This window comes from Hyperolius riggenbachi, chromosome 12 (genome assembly GCF_040937935.1).
Source record: "Hyperolius riggenbachi isolate aHypRig1 chromosome 12, aHypRig1.pri, whole genome shotgun sequence".
In the NCBI taxonomy this organism is placed as follows: Eukaryota; Metazoa; Chordata; class Amphibia; order Anura; family Hyperoliidae; genus Hyperolius; species Hyperolius riggenbachi.
In genome coordinates, this window is record NC_090657.1 from 144,088,225 (window position 1) to 144,112,495 (window position 24,271).

General features: G+C 43.6%; 1 protein-coding gene across 12 annotated transcripts in view; it reads left to right on the top strand.

Moving 5' to 3' along the window:
* The window catches only part of EPB41L1 (erythrocyte membrane protein band 4.1 like 1), a 258,463-nt gene that overhangs the window by 181,742 nt on the left and 52,450 nt on the right, over nt 1-24,271 (top strand). For 7 of the 12 annotated variants that reach the window (XM_068264529.1, XM_068264528.1, XM_068264533.1 and 4 more), the window contains 5 exons: nt 2,910-3,085; nt 5,255-5,397; nt 10,671-10,703; nt 14,126-14,284; nt 20,937-21,041. In XM_068264529.1, the coding sequence (XP_068120630.1) occupies nt 2,910-3,085; nt 5,255-5,397; nt 10,671-10,703; nt 14,126-14,284; nt 20,937-21,041 (616 nt within the window). The remainder of the gene's footprint in view (nt 1-2,909; nt 3,086-5,254; nt 5,398-10,670; nt 10,704-14,125; nt 14,285-20,936; nt 21,042-24,271) is intronic. The other 5 variants (XM_068264531.1, XM_068264539.1, XM_068264534.1 and 2 more) reach the window with 3 other exon arrangements.

Below are 24,271 nucleotides of genomic sequence, written 5' to 3' on the forward strand. Positions count from 1 at the left end.
GAAGATGCTTGTGTACGTTGTTTTCCCCCTGTGCACAAGTGCTTTATTTTACTGGGGGGCATGCAAGAACAAACAAAAGCACATGCTCAGTTTAGATGCGCTTTTACAAGGCAGGAGTGCAATAAGAAATCTGTTCAATGAGCGCTTGTCCAATAGGTTTAGAGGGGCCCAGTGCTGGAACAACTGGCTGTAAGAGTATTGGGGAAGCCTCCAGACTGTCCAGAGGCTTCCCACTTCTTTGGTAAGTATTCAAATTTTTTTTTTGGCTTCAGGTATGCATTAAAATGTCTCATACTGAAGCTGAACTCAATAATGCATTATATTTGCATGATTTATTTAGCTCTGTTTTTAGATACACACGTGTCACTCCTGTTGTCTACAGTGAAAACTTTTACTGTACTCTCTAATCTAGTCTAGTGCTTTCTGAACTGTTGATAAGACCTGCATATGGTTGATAAAGAGAGCATGGGACAATTTCAGCACCACGAAACATGTTGGTGCTTTATAAATCAATAATAATAATAATTAACAAAAAGAGAATGGTGAAGCACACTTCAGAAGAAGTAAAAACATTTTAGAATATTTTTTTAAGGCAAGGATGAGCACACACTGCAGCTAGTTTACAATCATTACAGTCACAGGTTAGTCAGGCTGCCTGGATTTGGGGTTGGTGTGGCTCTGTAAAATGTAAAGCTCTAGGCTTGCTAGACACCAGCGGTTCTGGATGCAAGCCTGGCCCCAGGGGCATAAAGAGATAATTTGCATATTCAGTAGTAGTACATTGTGAGTAACCACAGGTGTTCATTTAAAAGCTGAATTATCGCAAATACCTTCTGTTTTAAGAAGGCAAACCACACTAAGTATAGCTTTTCAGTAGGAGGGCTTTTTGGTCTTTTTTAGTTTTCTATACTTTCCTTGTGGTTTTGGGTCACCCCAATCTGCTTGGTTACTGCATTTGCAGCTGGGAATAGAATTAGATGTTTATTGAGTGCAAATCGAGCTACTTTATCAATGTAGTTGCAATCATTTCTCTGTAAAATACGATCAGTCACTGTTATATTACCTGACACAGGCAGCAGTTTTCTCCTCCTCTCTCTCTCCCTAGAAAACAATGTTCATGATCATCAGCTGAGTCAGGGGTGTATGCCTATCCAGCCGTCATGGGTGAAGACTAAAGATGGAAGTCTGATTGCTTTCCATTTACTGCCTTTGCAAGCATTTTTCAGCAGACTGCAGAGTAATTTATAAATGTCTGCCTCTGCTGATGGGAAAAAGCACTGTCAGTGTAAACCCAGTTGTTTCTCATTTCTTACTACTGGGACTATTTCAGTCTCAAGGGTGTCACACATGGATGAAAGTATAACACTAATAGGAACCGCAGCTCACTTAAACATGCAACCACAGTTACGCTGAGTACACACTTGCAATTCCTGATGCTTGGCAGGGATTGGGGCTCAGTCTCACAGGTGACAGATCATGGCTGAGTTCTGTACACATGTGCCACTGGCCTGCAGGCTAGCGACATGCCTGTTGCTATGGCGCAAAGCAGATGGATGACCAGTGGTGCACAAATGAGTATATATTGTTCTGGGCGCGGGGAAAATCCAAGAGATGGCTCTTCCTGTACGCATCAAAGTAGGGTAATATGACAAATATATTCCCCTACTGATTACCTATTATGTCCCTCCATCTACGTAATGCAGGGTTTGGCTATCGGGGTCCGGTGCCCAAATTACAGTATTTTCTTTTTTTTTTTTTTTTTTTTCCCCTGAGCTGCTATAGCCGTAATTAACATTATGGTCTATGGCGGCACCCAAAGCAGGTGTTACATGGCTCGGTGCTAGTGCCGAATACACCTATATTAGTAGGAAGAGTGGTGAGAACAATGCGATCAGGGATATCAAAGGATCCGGCTTGGCGGTTCTTTAGGCGGAGGCCACTGTACACACTCCGAATGCTGCAACAATTCTTTCTAGAGGTGGTCTTTATTGGTCACCTTGGCCGAGTTTAATGTAATACTGTATGTATATGTAGCTTTAGATTTAAAACTTTCAGGCATACAACTGTGTCCATATGCACCTTCTGTGTTATTGTATTTTACTATCTTCATGCATAGCTATTTGGAAGGAGAAACCAGGTCCATTGGTTCCATAGGTTCACACTGGGCAATAACCCAGGGCACTAAGCTCCTTAGGGGCCCCACAAGCTGGGGACTGTAGACATCACAAGTTTACTGTCAGTACAGTATGAAAATGTAATTCACTTTGGCCCAGAGCCCCATTTTACCTAAAACCATCATAGAACATGTAGAGGGTATCATTGCTTAAAGGGAACCTAAACTGAGAAGGATATGGATTTTTCATATTCAAATAATACCAGTTGCCTGACCCTCCTGCTGATCCTGTGCTTCTAATAATTTCAGCCACTACTGCAGCAAAGAGATCAGCAGGACTGCCAAGCAACTGGTAATGTTTAAAAAGAGACATCCATAGCCCTCAGTTTAGGTTCCCTTTAAATGTGTTGCTATGGAACCCCATGATTTATAGCTATACCATTGAGAGTCAACAAGGGTCAGAATAACCATCCTTAGTAATTTGGTAGTTTAGGATTGACTCAATTTACATTAAAGAAGCATCTAAATCTGCTACAGGCCTTGGTCGATAAATTCCTTCTAAATAGTTCCTCCTCTGCCGTGTGTGTGTGTGTGTGTCTGTGTGTGTTGAAATATTAGCATACTTGCAACAATATGAATGTACTTTGTGGTGCACAAGTCATGGCTTAGGTCACCACAAGAATATCCTAGTTGCCCAGCAGACAATGACAATGTTGTATGTGCAATGGCTGATTCCATAATAACACTGCAGGCTAGAAAAGTCCTTATGTGAAGCCTCATTCTTCCCAATTCCTAGGCTGGTCTCACCAGAGCCTGCCCCGAAGGGTTTCCTAGTGATGGGATCCAAGTTCCGATACAGCGGACGCACGCAGGCGCAGACCCAGCAAGCAAGTGCTCTGATAGACCGGCCTGCTCCTAACTTCAAGAGATCCACCAGCAAGCGCTACACTCTTTCTCTGAGTGCTGAAGGAGGTAGGCACATTTTATGCCGTGACGTTATTCAAGGATGTTGCATAACATAGGCACAACATAGTACATAAAATAGATTAAAGGGGATGTATAGTGTGATATTTATCAATTCATTTTCATCAAGCTTTTACTCAGCCAATCCCAACTTCCAGATTGCAGTCACCAGCATATTAGGGCTGCTGAATTGACTGAATTGGTGTTGGATTAGCTGTTGTTATGTTGCAAAGCATGGTGGGAGTAAAGTACCTAGAGAGTGGTGGGCATTACCTTATGAGCCAAAACTCAGCAACACCACTCAAAGACCAGTGTTTTGGCTGACAGGATAGCAACCTGAAAACCCTGCCCCATTTCCAGCCTGAAGCACATGCAGTGCCTTCTTCTGGATGGCATCATTGCAATGTAAAGCTGTGGAAGTATAATCATGTGATCAGATCCATTCATCAGTATTGGTATATAACTGCTTTACAGTACAACAGAAGCCATAGATTAGGGACCTGTCAAAGAACATAAAGACATTTTATACACTTGACTTAAGCTTTAAGGTTGCCATCCTAAAAAAATATTTATATGCAGACATGTTACTCAGTTCTCAACCAAGCAGCATGTTCTACTCTATGAGTAGGGGAGCGAACAGGATGGGCAAGAAGCTTTTTGAAGTTCATGCTTGAATTAGAAGCAGATGGAGAATGGAGATCTCTCTGGCTGATTGCTGATGACCCAGTAATGTTGGACACCCGTATGCACTGTGAATGGTCAGGAGCATTTTTTTCAGCCATGGAAAATCTAAAGCATGTATATGTGGCTTTACTGCTCTGTGATCAGAATACACAGGGGTGACAAACGCTTCTCCACTCCTCAGCAGCCAAGTAGATGAGACAGACTCCTGTTCCATTATCTGCTGTTAGAGAGGGGGTTTCCAGGCGTACATGTAAAAAAGGTGCCTGGGAGAAAGGGCACCAGATTTAGCTGCTAATAGAATATCTGAAAAATTACTGATATTCTACTACTTAATCCCGATCTTTACCAATATTTTACTATGACCTAGCCTAACCCTACTCTCACACAGAACCCTCCCTCTACCAATGCCTAACTCACAGACTCCCCATGGTGGTGCCTAACTTTAACCCCCCAGGTGTACAAAGTTGGAGGGGTGTCGCAGCACCCTAGGCTAAAAGGTACAGGAGACAAAACCGGGAGCCCAAATAGTATAGTATGTTAGATAGGTAAAGCATGAAGAAAAGAAATTTAAAATACTACTCACAAAGGCGGCTTGCAAGGCCGCAAACAACCGCAGGAAGCAGGTGGAGACAATTAACCCGACTCGAGTCGGAGTGGTCTGGCCAGACCTGGATGTAGTCACTCTCCATATGAAAAGTGACAGGGAATCACTTTGGTAAGGACCACAGGTGTTCTGTCTCTCCCTTTGCTATTGGTGTTTCTTTTAATTGGCACAGTGATTGGCCTGAGAAAGCGGGCTGAGACCCGCGAAATGCGTTGCCTGTGCTAAATAAAATTATTTGTTCATACAATAATTTCGATTTTAAACTGGTTTTAATCCATTTTATACATACCAGGGCGCCTCTTTTTTCTTTAACTGTGCTTAACCCCCCAGGTGGTGCTTAACCATAACCCCCCCCCCCCCACCCCCCAGTGCTTCCTACAATTAACAACCCCCTCCATGGTGCCTAACCGTAACGCCTAAGGACCCCCCACTCTTAAAACTAAAGACCCCCACCACAAAGCTGTGATTAGTGGCAGTAGATACAAATTTGGGTGCAACTCGCTATGCAAATTGCGGGCACATATAGGGGGCCCACATATTTCCATCTTTTGACACTAATTGTGTTTTTTTATCATTGCCATCTATTTTGGCACTCTTTACTAAAGCACCTTGGGCGCCCTTTTTTGCTGCTTTGGTTTCCAGGCTGTGCTGGCCTTTTTCAACTGAAAACCTAACATGCTTTACAAAATGGACTTGGTTCAGCCTGAGTTAAGCGCTGATCTATAGAACAAAGTCTTAAGACATAATTAAAAAAACACATGAAGCATCAGAACTTCCAAAATATAGAATTTAAATTAAAGGGGTCTAAAACTACTATATTATAGTAAGTTATCCCATACTCCCATTACTTTATATTCACACACTGTGTATCCAATCAATATTATTTCAAGGACTCTCTAAGCAGTCTGGTTTGAATGAGAATCACGATGAAACTCCAGAGAAGAATCACAAGGCAGTTCCTGGAGAAGGTGAGGAGGAGGAGGAAGATGAGGATGAGGAGGTGACCACTCCAACCAAAATCAAGGAGATGAAGGTAAGATGGCATCATCTGGCCTCATTTTATAAGAGTAGGTGCCTAAGACTGCCTGTACTTGTTCATATGACGTGCATACATATATGTGTATGTCAAGCACAGGGATTTGGGCTTAATGGTTTCTGTGCCGTGGTCTCCTGCTGGCCAAATCAAGTGGCTTAGACTTAAAGGACAACTGTAGAAAGAGGTATATGGAGGTTGCCATGTTTATTTCCTTTTTAAGCAATACCAGCTGCTTGGCAGCCCTACTGATCCTCTGCCTCTAATACTTTCAGCCATAGAACCTGAACAAGCATGCAGCAGATGCAGTGTTTCCGACATTATTGTCTGATCTGACAAGATTAGCTTCATGCTTGTTTCTGGTGTTATTCAGGCTCTTCTGCAGCCAAACAGACCAATAGGGCTGGTATTTTTTAAAAGGAAATAAACATTGCAGCCTCCATAGTTTTCTCACTTCAGCTGCCCTTTAAGCCTCGTACACTCGCCTGACTTAAGTCGGCTGAGACGGCCGATAACGACCACCTCAGCCGACAAGCAGGCATGTGCATGGCACCCGACGAACTCTGAGGCCCAACCAATCGAATGATCTGCCAGATGGATGTACTCAACCCTAGCAACGCCGATTCCATTGTTCATACCGCTCCCCCAACATCCGATTTGGTGAGGAAAGGCTCTGAATGCTATTGAGCCTTCCCTGTCCCTTCTTGGTCTGCTCATTCCCCCCAGTAAAGGTACTCCTGCTTCAGGAGCCTTCCCTCTCAATAGGTGAGTATCAAACTTTTTTAAAATATATTTTTGCTTCAGTATGACTAAAAGAAATGTTTCAGGATTCATTACACTAAGGTCTTTCAATCCTTTATGTTACAGAACACAACTGTCTTTGCCTGAGACTAGAGTGTATCCGTTTCCCTGTAGGGATAATCTATCACTATAGAGTCTGCGGATGTCAATACGCATAGGCAATTTGCTGACTGCAGGGCACACAGTGTACGTAATCTTGTTTTCTACGCACTCAGCAGTCAGCACATTGTCACTGGTAACTGACACATACTTTCACCATAGTGATCATTTATCTCAACATCCAGAAACCGGTGGGCAGTAGCAGTGCTCAACTGCAGTAGCACCGTTGGATGCCATCATAGTCCTTTACATTGAAGTGAGATTCTGTTTCTGTTCAAAAATAACAATTCCATTCAGAACTCTGCTACACACTACAAGGATTTAGCAAATGGGTGCCTACACAAACATAGGCCACTGCAGAATGTTCTTATGAAATGCTAAGTGAGAGTATCAGCTTTCTGGAATCACTTGACAAGTCACAGGTTTGCAAAAAGAGAAACAAGGCTTTCCAGTTATTCATGCAGGAAGATGAGAACTTGGGCGTATTCTGTTCAGCTAGCAGAGTACTGTTGCCATAGCAATTTTAGAGGTTTGTACTTGGCTGCAAATTGAAATAAGAAGATTATAATATTAAATTAGCCATAACACGGTTATATTATTGCAATTGTTTTTAAGGATGGAATTACATTTTAATTAACGGTGCCTGCACTGGGGATAGAAGTCACTTCCCTAAGATGAGAGCTTGATTGTTTTTCCTACCACACCATAAAGCTAACTTTTGGGGGAAAACCATGTGACCAAAATATTATATTTTTGGAGTGTGGGAGGAAATTGCATTGTAAATAGTCTCGGAGCCAAGATTTTAACCTGGGACTTTATCATTGCAAGACAAGATTAAAGGTTGCCATACATCTGTAGACTTGGCAGCCGATCGACCATCAGATTGGATAATTATTATTGAATATGATGAAAATCGGTGCAGCCAAGAGCAAGCCTAATTGACAGTTCAACCAATTTCGGGCCAAAATTGGTCGCATCTATCGGTGGGACATGCTGCAAGATGAAGGGTCGACTTGCTTGGTCGGGTGTACGGTGGTAACGGCGTGCGATATCGGGACAAGCCACGAAAGCGATGGAACTCCCGACGATGTCCCCCCAATATAAAATGTTCACTGCTGGTGCCCTGTGCAATATACTTTACCTGCCCATGTTCCCCACTGGCTCCATCTTCAAACACGCTCCCCACGTGGTTGCCGGCGTAATGTGGGCGCTTGTGTGACGTCACACATGCGCCCATGTATACGCCGGCAACCACGTGGGGCACATGCATAAAGACAGGTAAAACTGCACAGACATTTAACATTAGGGGATGTGGCGTGACAAGGCCAATTCCAGGGAGATTTCATGCTGAAATTTATCTGGAATTTGCCTTTGGTGTATGGGCAGGCAACAGATCAGATTCAATCAGAGAGAGATCTGTCTCTTGGTCAATCTGCCCATACATCTTCTAATGTATGGGCACCTTTAAATTACATAGCCATGGTAAGAGTGTAAAATCAAGATTGTATCATCAGTGGATACCTTTATATGAACCAAGCAGAGTATGTAATTAGAAAAGGTAAACAATGTATTAGTTTTATTATGTATTGATTATTGTGGTATCATCCGTTAGTTTGTGTGCAATCTCATGAACAAACCAAATCTATGCAAGGATGAGATTAGTTTTGAAGTGAGGGAAGTCACACGAAGGAAAAATTGCATGTATGTATCCTAGCCAAGATGTGATGAGAGTGTAAAGGTTGCCATACATTTGTAACTTAACGGCCAATCGACCATAAGATTTGATAACTACTATCAAATGTTATAAAAATCAGTGCTGCCAAGACCACACCCGATCAATAATTCAACCAATTTCAGGAAAATCTCGGGTCGAAATGCTCGACCGGGTGCACTGCGGTAACCGCATGCAATAATCACAACCAACAAATCTGATGTAAACCCCGGCCGCTGTTCCCCCAATGTTTTAGGGGGAACCCCACCCTCCCGGTGCCCATGCAGTTATACTTTACCTGTTGGCCGTCCGCGCTGAGTGTCTGTGCCTTACTTCCACATTCTGGTCCCGTGTGATTACCGGCATATAGCGTGACGTCACACATGGCCCATTTGTGCTATAACGCAGGCAACCAGGTGGGGACGCAAATGCAGTTTAACTGCAAGGGCAGAGGGGGGGGGGGGGGGGGTAGGGTGCTGGTGGGTTAGATATAAAACATCAGGGTGACAGCTTTGGCGTCAAAAGGCCAATTCCTGAAATATGTCATGCTGAAAACAATCGGGAATTGGCCTGCGGTTCATGGTGGCCAACAGATCTCTCTCCGATCACATTCGATCAGAGAGATCTGTCTTTTGTTTGTTCAACGGCCAACACCACTAGATGTATGGGTACCCTTAGCCACTGTGCTGGTTAATTAATTGGTAGCTCTCAAATCTATTTGCAAAGTTATGGTTCAGCCCACTCAGATGTCAGTTCTTCTGAAATCAAATATAGAGAAACCGAGAGCCCAATATAGTGTAGTATGTTAAAACATAAACGAAGTAAGGCAAATCAGTGAGAAGAATATACTCACAAACGTGGGTTACCACACAGGCAACCACTGTATAAGCAGGTGAGGAGATTAGACCTGTCCTCACTCAGGGCTAAGAAGTCGCTCTCTGTAGATGAGAAAAAGGGGTAGTTCACCCCTCCACCAGGGGTGGACACGATTTTGCAGTAGGAGAACAGAGGCGCCAGCAGAATAAAAGTGGATAAAACCTTTAAAATTTGCTTGGAGGAAGTGGTGGACTTACCTCCATAAAGCAGACACGAAAGACTGTCTGAAAAGTAGCAATCACATTTATTATATGGTACCCCAAAAGTGCAACGCGTTTCGCAGGCCGAGCCCGCTTCATCAGGCAATAAAGTGGGGACAAAACAGAATTCCAGCAGTAGCAGGTGTAGCGCCTCAGTCTGAGGCGCTACACCTGCTACTGCTGGAATTCTGTTTTGTCCCCACTTTATTGCCTGATGAAGCGGGCTCGGCCTGCGAAACGCGTTGCACTTTTGGGGTACCATATAATAAATGTGATTGCTACTTTTCAGACAGTCTTTCGTGTCTGCTTTATGGAGGTAAGTCCACCACTTCCTCCAAGCAAATTTTAAAGGTTTTATCCACTTTTATTCTGCTGGCGCCTCTGTTCTCCTACTTCTGAAATCAAAGTTTGCCATTTAGTTACATTTCAAAATTACTCTTTGCAAGTGGAAGGCCACATTGATGCATTTTTAGGCTGTAAACACAGTGTGAGGGCTTTTCTGACCAGCAGCGCTTTCTGAGCGTTTTTTTTTAAATGCTCCCATTGACTTGCATTAAAATCCTGGTAAAATTGCAGTGATCATGATTTTTTTGAAAAATCACAATTACAGCAATTTTAAGGCGATTTTACCACGATTTTAATGCAAGTCAATGGAAGCCTTTTTAAAAAAAAATGCTCAGAAAGTGCTGATGGTCAGAGAAGCGCTCAGAAAGCGCTGACAGTGTGTCTACAGCCTAAAACACCACATGATTTACAAGTTAGTATTCCTAGCTTGTGGCTAGGTTCACAGTGGGACTTTGCATTGCGTTTCCTGTACCACAGGAGCACAACAGAGAAAAAAAGTGGTATGGCCGCCTTGTGTTGGGTACAGTGAAGCATTAAGTCAATGAAAAGTATGCTTCACTTCTACTGTTAGGCCTCTTGCACAATGCAAGCGATTCCGATTCAGATTCCCTTTTTAATCAGTTTTTACATCCGATTCCGATTCTGATTTGCAGTTTGCTCCCTGCACACTGCAAATCTGAATCTGAATCTGATGTAAAAACTGATTAAAAAGCGGAATCTGAATCGGAATCACTTGCAGTGTGCGTTTACTGGCACATGCAGTGTGCTACCATACTGCAACCCATTATAGTTCAATGCACCGCCTCACTGTGAACATTGCATAGTGTGTGCAGTAAGCCGTGTTACAGAGCGGCCGCTACACTGCAGTGCACCACTGTCAACACGGCCTTATAATTACTTTGGAAATATGCTTAAAAATGTAAGCAAAATTGTAGTGAAGTGCCTCTAAGCTCTAATTTATTTTATAAATAGGATTCCAAGCTTTTTATTGTATGTTTTATGCCTACAAACTTGACATAAGAGTTGTCTTAATCACATTGCTTTCTTCATATACGGTATATGGTTGTTTTAATGTCTCATACATTATCGTGTAGCAACACATATATATGTCAGCATCTTGTCCTTGGCGAGCAGTAACTGTGCTATTGGCACTGATCCACCCTTCTGTGTATCCATGTGTCTGTGTGAATTGTTGTGTTTCTCAAGCTCACTCGCTTCTGTTTCTTGCCTATTGCTACCAGTCGGAGCAAGAGACCACTCCCCGGCACAAGGAGGTACCCACTTATAACCAAATATCCATTTACCTATCCTGGCTCCCATCCACCTGTCCTATATCCCAGCATCCAACTGGCTCCTCCTGTACCCACTGATGTATTTCAGTACCAACCTTTCCTCCATGGAAGCCATCACTTTGTCCTACAAACTATCCCATATTCACTCCTCCACTCAACCACACATTGGGACTGATTTACTAAGATTCTCCTGGGCTGGAGATCAGTGAAGATCATCTGTGATTCAGAAAACCTGCTTTGTATTTTTGAAAAATAAAAATGGTGTTTTGTTGAGAGGCAAATGTTTGCAGCTTTCACATGTGTCATCACAAGGATTGCCAAGAGGTTAGGGAAAAGAGAGGAGTGTATTTGGAGTTGCCTGCATTTAGCTGCAGTGGACACTTTTCATAAGTAAGGAAAGCAGAGATTTGTTCCCAAAATGTCTCACTGCATATATATTGGACATGTAGGATGGTGTACTAGTGGCAGGATGGCAGTTGGTAATGGAGGACCGGTGTCATGGTAACCACACTTGTAAAAGGGGATCTGGTGCCATGGGGGGGAAGTGCTTCTAAGTTGGGGAACGGTGTAATTGTGGCAGCACACCTGGGTGGGGCTAGGTAATGATGAGTAGTCATCGTGACCACAGTTGTTATATCGATTTATATGACCCCTGGTGGACGGGTCTTCAGGACACACAACAGAAAAGAGTAGAGCTTAGAGAGGAGGGACACCATCAAGGTTTTCCTGAGAGCCCCATAATTTGTAATGAAAAAACTTTACCACCCATTTTTCATGAACCTTTTAGCAATACTCACCATGGTCAGTTACACCACAGGTGAGGGTCGCAAAGTTTTTGCAGTCAAACAGCAGAAAATATTTGAATAATCCAGTCCAGGTTTTCTGTTTTTCAAGCCTGGAGAAACCTATCAAATCAGGCCAGCAGTATTTCATTCACATTCACAGCCTACTGAAGATGCAGGAAAGTAAAAACACATTATTTTAGAACACAACATTCACATCACGCTGGTGATTAGTAACGAGCAGATATTTTGCTGTATATGCAAATCTCTTTCACCCAGGACGCCAGCTAGATGCCAATCAGTTAGCCGACAGCCGATCAGCTAACACAGGTTCCAGCTCATTGGTCGGCAGCTAGTGGCAATGATTTGCTCTCTGCTGTTTCAGCATCTTGATGAAAAAAAAAAACATTGCTTATCCTTACTGTGATCGGGCCATTCATATGAGATATATGAGCAGGGATTTCAAACTCAGAGCACAGGTGCAGATTTATCAAAGCAGATGGAAGGATTGGTTAAAACAGCCATTCTGTGTAGTTACAGTCAGATGCTAATAATTGCAAGTTGATGCAATGTATTCAGCTTGGAAATAAAACTGCTGTATTTGATTGGTCTATTATTTCCATACTGCTTTAAAGGAGAACTGTAGTGAGAGGTATATGGAGGCTGCCATATTGATTTCCTTTTAAGCTATACCAGTTGCCTGGCAGCCCTGCTGATCTATTTGGCTGCAGTAGTGTGAATCACACCAGAAACAAGCATGCAGCTAATCTTGTCAGATCTTACAAAAATGTCAAACACCAGATCTGCTGCATGCTTGTTCAGGGTCTAGGGCTAAAAGTATTGGAGGCAGAGGATCTGCAGGATAGCCAGGTAACTGGTATTGCTTAAAAGGAAATCAATATGGTAGCCTCCATATACCTTTCACTACAGTTCTCCTTTAACTTGCATGAAATTAACATCAACTATTAGCAACTCTGTGGGGCCTGTCATTCTGCCAGGAGCTAGGCCCTTGCCATACCTGTTTATATCTTGCCAGCTTTAGCACCCAGAGACGAAGGTAAAGCCATATGTAGTACATGAGGACTGGTTAAAAGGAACCTGAGAATGATATATAGATTGATATGTATTTCCTGGTGGAAAATGACCCGGTTTTCCTGCTGATCCTCTGTCTCTTATACATTTAGCCATAGACCCAGAACAAACAAGCAAATCTGCTGTTTCTCACTGAAGGCTGACTGGATAAGCTGCATGCTTGTTTCAGGTGTGTGGTTCAGACACTACTGATGCAAAAAAAACAACAGAATGCCAGACAACTGGTATTGTTTCAAAGGAAATAAATATGGCAGCCACCATGTCCCTCTGACGTCTAGTTTCCTTGAACATTAATGCATAGGAGCTGACACCATCCAGCAGCAACACAGTCTTAGCTCCCAGCAGAATGGGAAGCAATATGGACGTTAGCAGGCTTTACAACACTACACTACAGAAGGTGACTGTTTTGGCAAGTAAGACAGGCATGGCAGTGCTGCACTCACAGCACTAGCTATGCTGTATGATTACCAGTTTTTGGCTATAAATGGGCTTTCATTTTCAGGCAATAAAGACTGGTGTCAGTCACAATAGGAAACATTAGGGCAGGTAAAATATTTTAAAGCTTATATACTGTACAAAGTAACTGTATATAACCACCCAACTTAATTTTCAATGTGTTGTTTTAAGGCCTGCTCCAATTTTAGCCTGAGTGAACTGCTTCCTCATCTGCCCTCAGATCCTTTGTCCAGTAACAGAAACCTATAGTGAGTTACGCGTGTCAAGGCAGGATTTGGAAGGAGCAATATGAAGGCTTTTAGTCTGGCTGTGTGTGATCAATCGTAAGCTGGTCTTAATGTACTTTCTATCGTGAGTGTAGTAGTAATTAGGTAAGTAATTGAAAGACTTGGGCTCTTGCACACTACATGCGATTCCGATTTTTTAAAATCTGATCCGATTGTTGATTCCGATTAAAAAACGTACTGCATTAATCGGAATAAAAAATCAGATCTGATAAAAAATCTGATTCCCATGTAGTGTGCAAGAGGACTAAATCAGATACTTTTAGGGATCATTAAAACATTTGCCCTGTATGTAAATGCCCTCTGACCCAGGAACAGAAAAGTGTGGAGCCTAATCAGGATCCCAAAGTGCTGTTTTAACCAGCAACTAATACATTTACAAAGCTGCTGGTTAGCTGATTGGCAGTTTGGGATTCTGATTAGCTTCTGGACATTTCTGTTTACTAGATAGTGGGAACTGAGACACAAGGTGAATTTTTCACTCATGCTTTTTACACAGCTGTACATTGATTAATACATACCTTCCATAGTTACCAGTCCAAACCCCAGCATGCATTCATGGAACACTTCCTAAGAACTCTTTCCCTGCCACCTAGTTCCTTTATTACCTACCTATCCCACCTCTCTGCACGTGTTTTCCCATCTCAGTACGCCTCAAAGGTCCATAGTCAACAGATGCAAGCTTCATGCTGGCAGGAGCCCCTTCACTGCCAGAGAGGCCTGCCGCATGAGGTGGAGTGAAGGGGCTGGAGCTGGCCACTGACACCTGTTTGTTATATCCCTCTCTTAGTTCTTGGATAAGTCGCAAGATGTCCTCCTGAAGCATCAGGCCAGTATTAATGAGCTGAAAAGAACACTGAAACAGCCAAACAGCAAACTAGTCCATAGAGAACGAGGACGAGAGAAGAGGCTTCCCTCCTCACCTACCTCCTCTTCCCCCAAGCCAGAGGTAAGTGCTTTTACTATTGCTCATAAAATCAATTAATTTGATATGTTAAATTTGGGGTTGGTGACTACAAAGGAGACAAAAAGGAGAAAAACGAGAGCCCCAATAGTGTATTACCGTTATTTCAACAACTTTGTTCAGATGAAGAAATGTTACTCACAAGTAGAGATGTTGGCGAACCGTTCGCCAGCGAATCTCTATGGGCCGATACTACATCCGGGTTGCTATGACCTGGAGTAGTACGGCTGCGCTGGGCCGGCGGTGCACGTCTTTGATCGCGCGCCTGTTCCCGGGCACTCACTGCGCATGAGCGTGACGTCACTCATGACGTCATGCACATGCGCAGAAAGTGCCCGGCAACAGGCGCGCGTTCAAGGACACGCGCCGCCGGCCCAGCGCAGCCGTACTACTCCGGGTCATAGCGACCCGGAAGTAGTACAGGGTGAGGGGTTCGCCGGCGAACGGTTCGGGAACCGTTTGCCTACATCTCTACTCACAAGTGTGGGTTGCCGAGTCTAGGCTACCACTGATCTTGCTTGTGGGAATTTAGGCCTGTCCCCACTCGGGCTAAGAGGTCACTCTCCGTAGAAGGAAAAAGGGTGATCACACCCATCCAAAGAGTGGATACAAGTATATTGAAGACGAATACAGAGGCGCCCAAAGGATAAAATTACCATGCATTAAAATCATAAAATGGGGGATGACTTACCTCCCCAATGATGACAGATTGCAATTGTTCAAAATAAAACTATTCTTACTCCAAAAACACAGTTTGCAACGCGCTTCACGGGTCTATAGCCCGCTTCCTCAGGCAACATAAAAACAGGAGTAACTGTAATAAAACATAAACCACTGTATAAAAACCATAAACATGTCCACATAAGTCAAATCTTCATAATTGGATTACACATAGTAGGGGTATAAAAAATTGTGAGTTTCTATTATTGTTATCATTATAAAAGTCTCCATTCACTACTGATATTAAACATTGTCCCAATTTTGTGTGGTTCCACATTACACAATAGTTTCCACATGTCCAAGGTAAATAACTCATACTATGCCTTTCCAAGGTATACATTCCCTGATACCATCAACTATATCCCGGTGTTCTATGTTATCCACATCAATCAGAATGATCCCCCTCCCAGTCTATCCATGTCATACCGTTCCGCAAGTATGTTTAAAAACAATTATATGGTACTTACCCAATTAGTCAAAGAGCGGGTTTAGCACCTCTGTAGAGTGCTGGCGCCAAACCTCGCTCCTAAGTAGCCCAGAGGGGATTGAGTGAAGGTGGAGGGGACGAGTCTGAGTTTGCCCCGCACCAGGACGGCCGCAAACTTCCGGCGGAAGTAACGCACCCGCCTGCATCCCCGTCATTGCATGCGTCAATACGTACGCCTGATCTTGTGCGTTCCATTAGTGGACGCTTGCCTGCCAACCTCCAGGAAGCGTACTGGGCCGCGTTCCATTAGTAGGCGCTTACATTCCAGCCACTAGGAAGGGGACGGTGGCAGCCGCTCATAGGTCTAAGGGGGATTGGGAATTAGTCTGTAATAACGAGATTGCCACTCCCATTTGTTCTACTGGTGATGGAAGGGAGAGAAAGGGGGAGGAAAGAGGGAAACAGTGTGGACAAAAACAGGCATTTGCCAACAAAAATAAAAATACAAGAAGATTAGCTCAGAACGATTAAGACAATAAAATTAAACTTAGAGCCTATTTGTTTAAAAGAGAGCGACTGTGAGTATACAGTTCAACATTATAGTTAAACAACTGAACAGGGAATGATGCAGGGGATCTTCTTTTAATATGGTTTTTCTGACTGTTCATTGAGACCATTGGGCACCAGGGTCTTCAATGTTTGAATCCAGAAGATTTCCCAATTTATTAAAACATTAAATGCGTTGTGTGCCATGGGATTAATGGGATTAATGGATTCAAGGGCCTTGAAGGACACTAGTGTCGGATCGCTGTTGTAAACGTGTAGAAAATGTCCGGACATGAGTGAGAAGGCCCTTGGTTATATTACGCTTGTGTTGGCAAATCCTTTTGCGTAATAATTGTGTCGTGCGTCCGACGTATTGTTGTCCACAGGGGCAGGATGCTGCATAAATCATGAACCTCCTGAGTTCTGGTGCATAGATCTGCTCCCTTGCAGAAAATACCCCTGGCCTATTCTCTATCAGGTATAGAAAAGTTTGAGACCTTTTTCTGCAAGTTGGCAAGGCTACACGCCAGAACCACAGCTGATATGGAACTATGGTGAATCTTATTATACAGTACCCAAAAGCAGATGCCAGCTTAATATAGCATCAAAATTCCTAAGCTTTGGCAGTAATGAAATGCCTATTATATTGCATACATTCAATCAAATTAGAGGAGTTGAAATAAAGGAGTTGGAGTTGGTGGAATCATAAACTGAGGAGTCGGAGTTGAAGGAATTTTGTACCGACTCCACAGCCGAGCCAGGAACACCTACTGACTAGTGCCAAAAAGAAAGCATTACAGTCTGATGCCAGGCATAGCTGAGGACTCCTGCATTAACAACATGCAGTCTGAGGGGGTTGATTATAAATATGGATATAATGAAGACTGGAACAAAAGTGGAACTGCACGTATGTCTTTTTTCAACCCAAATAACTATGTAACTATGTTGTGCCAACCAAGCCCACCTGCTACCAACCCAGAACACTGCTTGTTATATTGACCACTACTCTCTGCTGCTAGCCCTGTTCTCAGCTCATCTACTCATCCTGTCTGTTATCCACTCTGACCTTGGTTCTCCCACCAGGCCTTCTCCAAACATGGAATTGCATGTTCAACTGGTGACCAGTGAGGAGAACCTAAAAGTTCTCAGCAGCTAAGAGTCTGGTGCTCACTAGGATTACTATCTGTTTCAGGTTGCCCTGGTTAAATCTAAAGGACTTCATGGACTCCATGCCCTGAGTGACCCTACATTACCTGCTTACCACCATCCTAATACAGTTTGTTGGTGGTACATATAACTTTACCCAATGCAACAGTCTGCTCTTTGAGGCACAGTTTTGGGGAGGATTGGTAATCATTTTGGAAGCCACTCTAGACCAGCAGTGACACAAGAATGCCTGTTTAGATAAGGTGGTACCCACTCAGTAAGAAAGATTCCTGAACTTCAGAAGTACCTTCCTAATTCTTCTGTTAAGACGTTTAAGGTGCACTCATTCCTGTAATTTACCCAAGGAGTTTGATTTTAACATAAACGAGCTGTTTATCATTTATCATTACATCTGTTTATTAAAATGTGTTAAGATGCCGGGTTTTACTTCATGCTCAGAATAATAAAATAACACTGTAGCTATGCTTCCAGGTAGACATGGCATGGCAAATGAATCATTAAATCAGGAAACCCAGAGAGACTCTTCTTCTGAAGGTTCCGTCTAGAACATCTTAATTTGGCTTGATCTGAGTTCTGCTACTCTCCTTCTCCCCAGAGGTTTATCAAAGAGCTTACCTCCGGGCTGAAGCTCTTATGAAGGTCTCGGCAGCCATTCTCTGTGTCCTGATTAGACTGAAGCTGCGTAATTTTAATTTTTTCTTCTTTGCGGCGATCATCTCTGGCTCCTTTGTTCTTAAGATACATTGCACGATAACTTCCAGCTCTTGTTAAAGTCTAGCAGGCCTTAATGATGTCTGGAACTGATATGTGTTTCCTCCAGGGATGCTCTTTATCTGCTTTTATCCCTGAATTGGTTGATTTTATCAGGCTCCATCTCTTTAGTCTATCACCAGCAATTAGATAATGTTCTTCGGCTGTATTTTTTAATTTCACACGCATTACGAGCCTGGACATTCTGTGCTGCCGAATACGTAAGTTCTTGTTCTCTAATAACCGAAATCCACAAGTTACTTCTGTCGCAACACAAGCAACTCGGTTGCATACATTTAAATTCGCCACTCACCCTGCGCCTGCTGAATGTGGTGGCGTTAATGCTATTCGCCATCTGAGTTGTAACAACGTAATTAGTGCACCGGCTATTGCTGGCAGCTGAATTACCTAGTTTTTTTTTCTAATTTGAGCTCCGGCATTTGCCAGCGCCCAAATTAGTCACTGAATGCCGATATAGCCGTACTTCACATTATGACTTATGGTGGTGCCCGAATCATCGGAGTGGCTCTGCTAATTAGATGGATCGATTTTGTTGCCCACTGGATGACTTAAGATGAATAGACACATAATATTCAGCCAGCCCAATCTCGTTTGTATTCTGAATGTCAATTTTTTAATAGGTTTGACTTAAAAACATCTGAGGTGTTAAAAGATGTCCCTATAATAAAATATTTATTATTTACGTTCCTTTGCTTGTCGCTGAACTATTTTGTAAATGTATTAACGCATAGGATACCTGACCAGGAACAAAGCTACCTAAGGTAAGCACAGAGGTATGCTTATGTTGGACCCACATCACTTTGTGCGTTGTCTGTTCCTCTTCTCGTTCCCCCAGACTCTGTAATCATTTGTGGCTAAAGTCAAATTTTCATACAGGAAGAGGCAGGCTTGTGACATTACCTCCTATAATTCTTCCACTCCCTCCTTTTCAGGGAAGTGAATGGGACAATGAAAGTGAAGGGAGCAGGAGGGAACATCAAAGCAAACCTGCCACTGTCTGAAAATTTGACTTCCTGCCCCAATGTTAAAGTTTTCAAGTAGTGATTAATGGAACCAGGGGCGATTGAGAAGAGGGACAGACCATGCAAGGAGTTTTGTGGCTCCACCATGAACATACCTCTGTGCTTACCTTAGGTAGCTTTGCCTCAGGCCAGCTGTGCTTTAAAGAGACCTTGAAATGATGGGAAAGAAACCAAACTAAGCACAGCAACAAATTGCACTCACTTTCCTTTCAGTCACTGCTGTTTGTTAGCTGTTCTGTGTTATAATCGAGCAGTATCTTCCCCTGTCTTGCTCTGTACAAAGTGGTCTATCAGGACAGCTTGTCCTGGATGATGTCTATGGCTCTCCCCATCATTGTGACATCACTCACACCCACCTTCCTTTCACCAGTGTGACCAGATGGACAGATGGAAGATAGGTGTGAGTTAAAGAGAAACTCCGACCAAGAATTGAACTTTATCCCAATCAGTAGCTGATACCCCCTTTTACATGAAAAATCTATTCCTTTTCACAAACAGACCATCAGGGGGCGCTGCATGACTGATATTGTGGTGCAACCCCTTCCACAAGAAACTCTGAGTATGTACTCCTGGCAGTTTCCTGTCTGTGAATTTTGCTGCATTGTGGGAAATAGCTGTTTACAGATGTTTCCAACTGCCAAAAAAGCATGCAGCAGCTACATCATCTGCCAACAGTAAAAATGTCACCATGTAATAAATGTCAGAATGTAAATCAGGGATTTAAAAGATTTTACAATGGGCAAACACTGACTAAATCATGTATACATAATTATTGTAAAAATGAAGTACTTTTTTATTACTTTATTTTCACTGGACTTCCTCTTTAAGTTGCAATAAACATTGACAAAGGGAGAGGCATCAACTATATCCAGGTTAAGCTGTGGCGACTGTCCTGTGATAGTCACCTTTGCACACTAGGAAATACAACATTATACTAACATGGATCAGCAAGCAAGCAACACTAAGTACACTCAGCGTACTACGTGCTGCTGTGCATCTTTTAGTTATTTTACTGTGAATACAGGGTCACCTTAAACCATAAACAATTGTATCTATACTCCTACTCCTAAAAATGACTTTTAGTTATTCCACAGATTTGTGTTATGTTTAAAAACCTAAAAAAAGTAGATTTTTGTTTTGGCTCAATGACATAGTTTGTCCAGTGTCTCAGAGAGCTAAAATATATGGACTAATGCCCCTTTTAATCTAAGCCCTGCTCTCAGAAACTCAGTTATTTGCCAGGAATGTGTTTTATGGCTGTAATTCCTTATAATTGAGGGACACAATAGTCTGACTGGGTCTTGACTGGGGAGAATCTCACTTGCATTGCTGAATATTAACTCTTTCAGGCAGAGAGAGAAGAAAAGCTTCTGCTTGCAGCTGTACCTACACATATCTATCTCATCATGTCACATGTCACTTAAGGTTCCCTTTAAAGCCAGGTTCACACCTCAGCCTAAATCAGTCCCATTTCAAAGAACAGACCACAATGGACATGTCAGCGGATCCTATGATCTTACGTGCTGACATGCCTGTTGTAGTGATGGAATGAAAAGTCAGGACGGAGGTTGGACACATCATAGCCTCAATTCACTAAGCTTTATAAAAACACTTTATCAAACGTTTGATAATTTACCTCATGAGTAAAATCAAATTTTGAATTCACTAAGGTGTTATAGATTTATTGAACATTTTATCGATAAAACATTCAATAAATCTATAACCTCTTAGTGATTTCAAAATTAGATTTTACTCATGATGTAAATTATCAAACGTTCGATAAAGTGTGCGAAAAAGCTTAGTGAATTGAGGCCATGTGTTTCAGGCTGACGGTATGAGCAGGTAGCTATCAGTTGCTGAGGATCTGTAAACTGTGCCTGAACTGGAGGCTTTGTCTATTTTCCAGTACATAGTACCAGGTATTTATAAATATTTAATCTGTACTGGTGTAATGCTGTCTTCTCATCACCAATGTTGTCTTCAGCAGGACACCGAGGATTCTGGGAAAAGAGAAGAAGATGAAGCTGATGTTGCTGCTGGTCAAGATACTGAGGTCTTCACCCAAAGAAGCTTGGCTTCATCCCCTGAGGTGCTGCCCCTTGCCTGTCCTTCTGTAACTTCTCATGTGTTCCATTGTGAACCCCAAAATAATCGTCAGCTCTTTTTTTCTGCCTATGTTAACTCTCTTTCTCATTCCTCCCACGTACATGTATCTTGTCTCTTTTTATCATCTCACAGACAGCTATGAGGGAAAGTTTCTAGCTTACCTGGATTTATTGAAAACATTCCTGCTGCAAGCGTATAGTGCTGCACACTATCCTGAAGCAATGCAATGTAAAACAGAAGGCGTTCACAAATATTAAGTCCACTTAAAGGACTACTATTGTGAAAAATTGTAGACATTAAAACATACACATAAAAAATGAACATTTGCCTCAGAGTAAAATGCAACATAAATTATTTTCGCCTATGTTGCTGTCACTTATAGTAAGTAGTTAAATTCTGACAGTTGGTCTTGCGTTGCTGGTCGGTGCAGCTGTAAATAAGCTTCCTGCTACCGCGAAACAGCTGTTAGCTGCTGTGCTTATCACTGGGCACTCACCCTACTCTCGCCCACTGCTGACCCGAAACAGCTGTTACCTGCTGTGCTTATCACTGGGCACCCACCCTACTCTCGCCCACTGCTGACACGAAACAGCTGTTAGCTGCTGTGCTTATCACTGGGCACCCATCCTACTCTCACCCCACTGCTGACACGAAACAGCTGTTAGCTGCTGTGCTTATCACTGGGCACTCACCCTACTCTCGCCCCACTGCTGACCCGAAAAAGCTGTTAGCTGCTGTGCTTATCACTGGGCACTCACCCTACTCTCGCCCCACTGCTGACCCGAAAAAGCTGTTAGCTGCTGTGCTTATCACTGGGAACCCACCCTACTCTCACCCCACTGCTGACACGAAACAGCTGTTACCTGCTGTGCTTATCACTGGGCACCCACCCTACTCTCGCCCACTGCTGACACGAAACAGCTGTTACCTGCTGTGCTTATCACTGGGCACCCACCCTACTCTCGCCCCACTGCTGACACGAAACAGCTGTTAGCTGCTGTGCTTATCACTGGGCACCCACCCTACTCTCGCCCCACCCCTGACCAGAAACAGCTGTTAGCTGCTGTGCTTATCACTGGGCACCCACCCTACTCTCGCCCCACTGCTGACCCGAAAAAGCTGTTAGCTGCTGTGCTTATCACTGGGCACCCACCCTACTCTCGCCCCACCCCTGACCAGAAACAGCTGTTAGCTGCTGTGCTTATCACTGGGCACCCACCCTACTCTCGCCCCACTGCTGACCCGAAAAAGCTGTTAGCTGCTGTGCTTATCACTGGGCACCCACCCTACTCTCGCCCCACTGCTAACCCGAAAAAGCTGTTAGCTTCTGTGCTTATCACTGGGCACCCACCCTACTCTCGCCCCACTGCTAACCCGAAAAAGCTGTTAGCTGCTGTGCTTATCACTGGGCACCCACCCTACTCTCGCCCCACCCCTGACCAGAAACAGCTGTTAGCTGCTGTGCTTATCACTGGGCACCCACCCTACTCTCGCCCCACTGCTGACCCGAAAAAGCTGTTAGCTGCTGTGCTTATCACTGGGCACCCACCCTACTCTCGCCCCACCCCTGACCAGAAACAGCTGTTAGCTGTTGTGCTTATCACTGGGCACCCACCCTATTCTCGCCCCACTGCTCACCACAAACCGCTATTAGCTGCTGTGCTTATCACTGGGAACCCACCCTGCTCTCGCCCCACCGCTGACCAGAAACAGCTGTTACCTGCTGTGCTTATCACTGGGCACCCACCCTACTCTCGCCCACTGCTGACACGAAACAGCTGTTAGCTGCTGTGCTTATCACTGGGCACCCACCCTACTCTCCCATTACTGCTGACCAGAAACAGCTGATAGCTGCTGTGCGTTTCACTGGGAACCCACCCTACTCTCGCCCCACCACTGACCAGAAACAGCTGTTAGCTGCTGTGCTTATTACTGGACACCCACCCTACTCTCGCCCCACGGTGTTGGACACAGCCCGTTTGTTCCCTTGGATGCACCATCAGTTTTTTCACTTGGGAGTATAATGGTTTAATTTGGGGCCGATCATGCAACAAAGGATTTGCCTGCCACTGTCCATGCACCAATGAGTATCCAGTTCTGCCAGTAGCCCAGATGGTGTACGTGTATCAGTGTAAGGTTAACTGAGAACCTCCCATGAGGAGATAGATTAGTCCAAAACCTGACAGGTCAGTCAGATTTTTTCTACCTTCTTTAAGTGACAGCAACATAGGAAACAAGTAATTAGTTATAGTGCATTTTACTTTGGGAGAAACGTATATTTATATTTAAATTTTTTTTGCAACAATTGTCCTTTAAAGAAATAATAAACATTAACCTGGGTACCTCAGGAACTCATAACTATAACTCTCATATGTTGAGGCTTAATAGGGACATTTGTCTCCTTCCCTTCCCCTAACCCTGCCCCCATCCCCCTTATATAAGGACTCCCCACCCACTAAATCCTCCCCAGTTACGCACTAAATTCCTGAAGATTATAGCAGTTACAGTATGTCTATCCGAAGCTTCAAGTTAGACTCCTTCATCCTCTGAAGGAGGAGTACTGGACTGTTGCATCATCACACCAGGTTGGCCTCGAGCAATAATGTCTGGAAGGGGGCATAGCAAATGCACCAATCGTCTTATTCTTTTGCCACCTATTAGAAATAGGGGTGTTCCTATGCAATGGCAGCATCTGGCTTTATTGGTAGTGATGCAGCAAGTGGCTGTGAGATTTGGGCCAGGGTTTCTGGGCTGCAGTGAGGGTTGTTGTAGGCGGTGCATCACCAGGCCAGCCATTTATTGCATCCTTTCCTATGGAAGGCTGGTGTGGCATAGGGTCAGGAGTGGCAGTAGAGCACTGAGGTGAGAGGAGGACACAGACAGTCTGCTCAGAGGGAGGGGTCATGTGAAAACCATGGGTGTATTGGGGGTTAAATTTGTAGTCTAGGTACAGGGATGGGAGGGAGGAAATAATAAAAAATAGTGTTGTCAGAATTAAACAGCTGCCTGTGAAGAAGCCAACTTGGTAGCCTTCAGAATTAGACTATTGACTATGGCTTGATTTAAAAGCTAAGCAGAAACAGCTCTCACAGGAGGAGATCATGTCATATGACCTTTCGAATTGCAGCAGTTTCTATCCACTTTCACTGCTGTTTCCATAATATGACCTATTCCTATAGGAACCTCTACTGCAAACTCAGCATCAGTCAATAG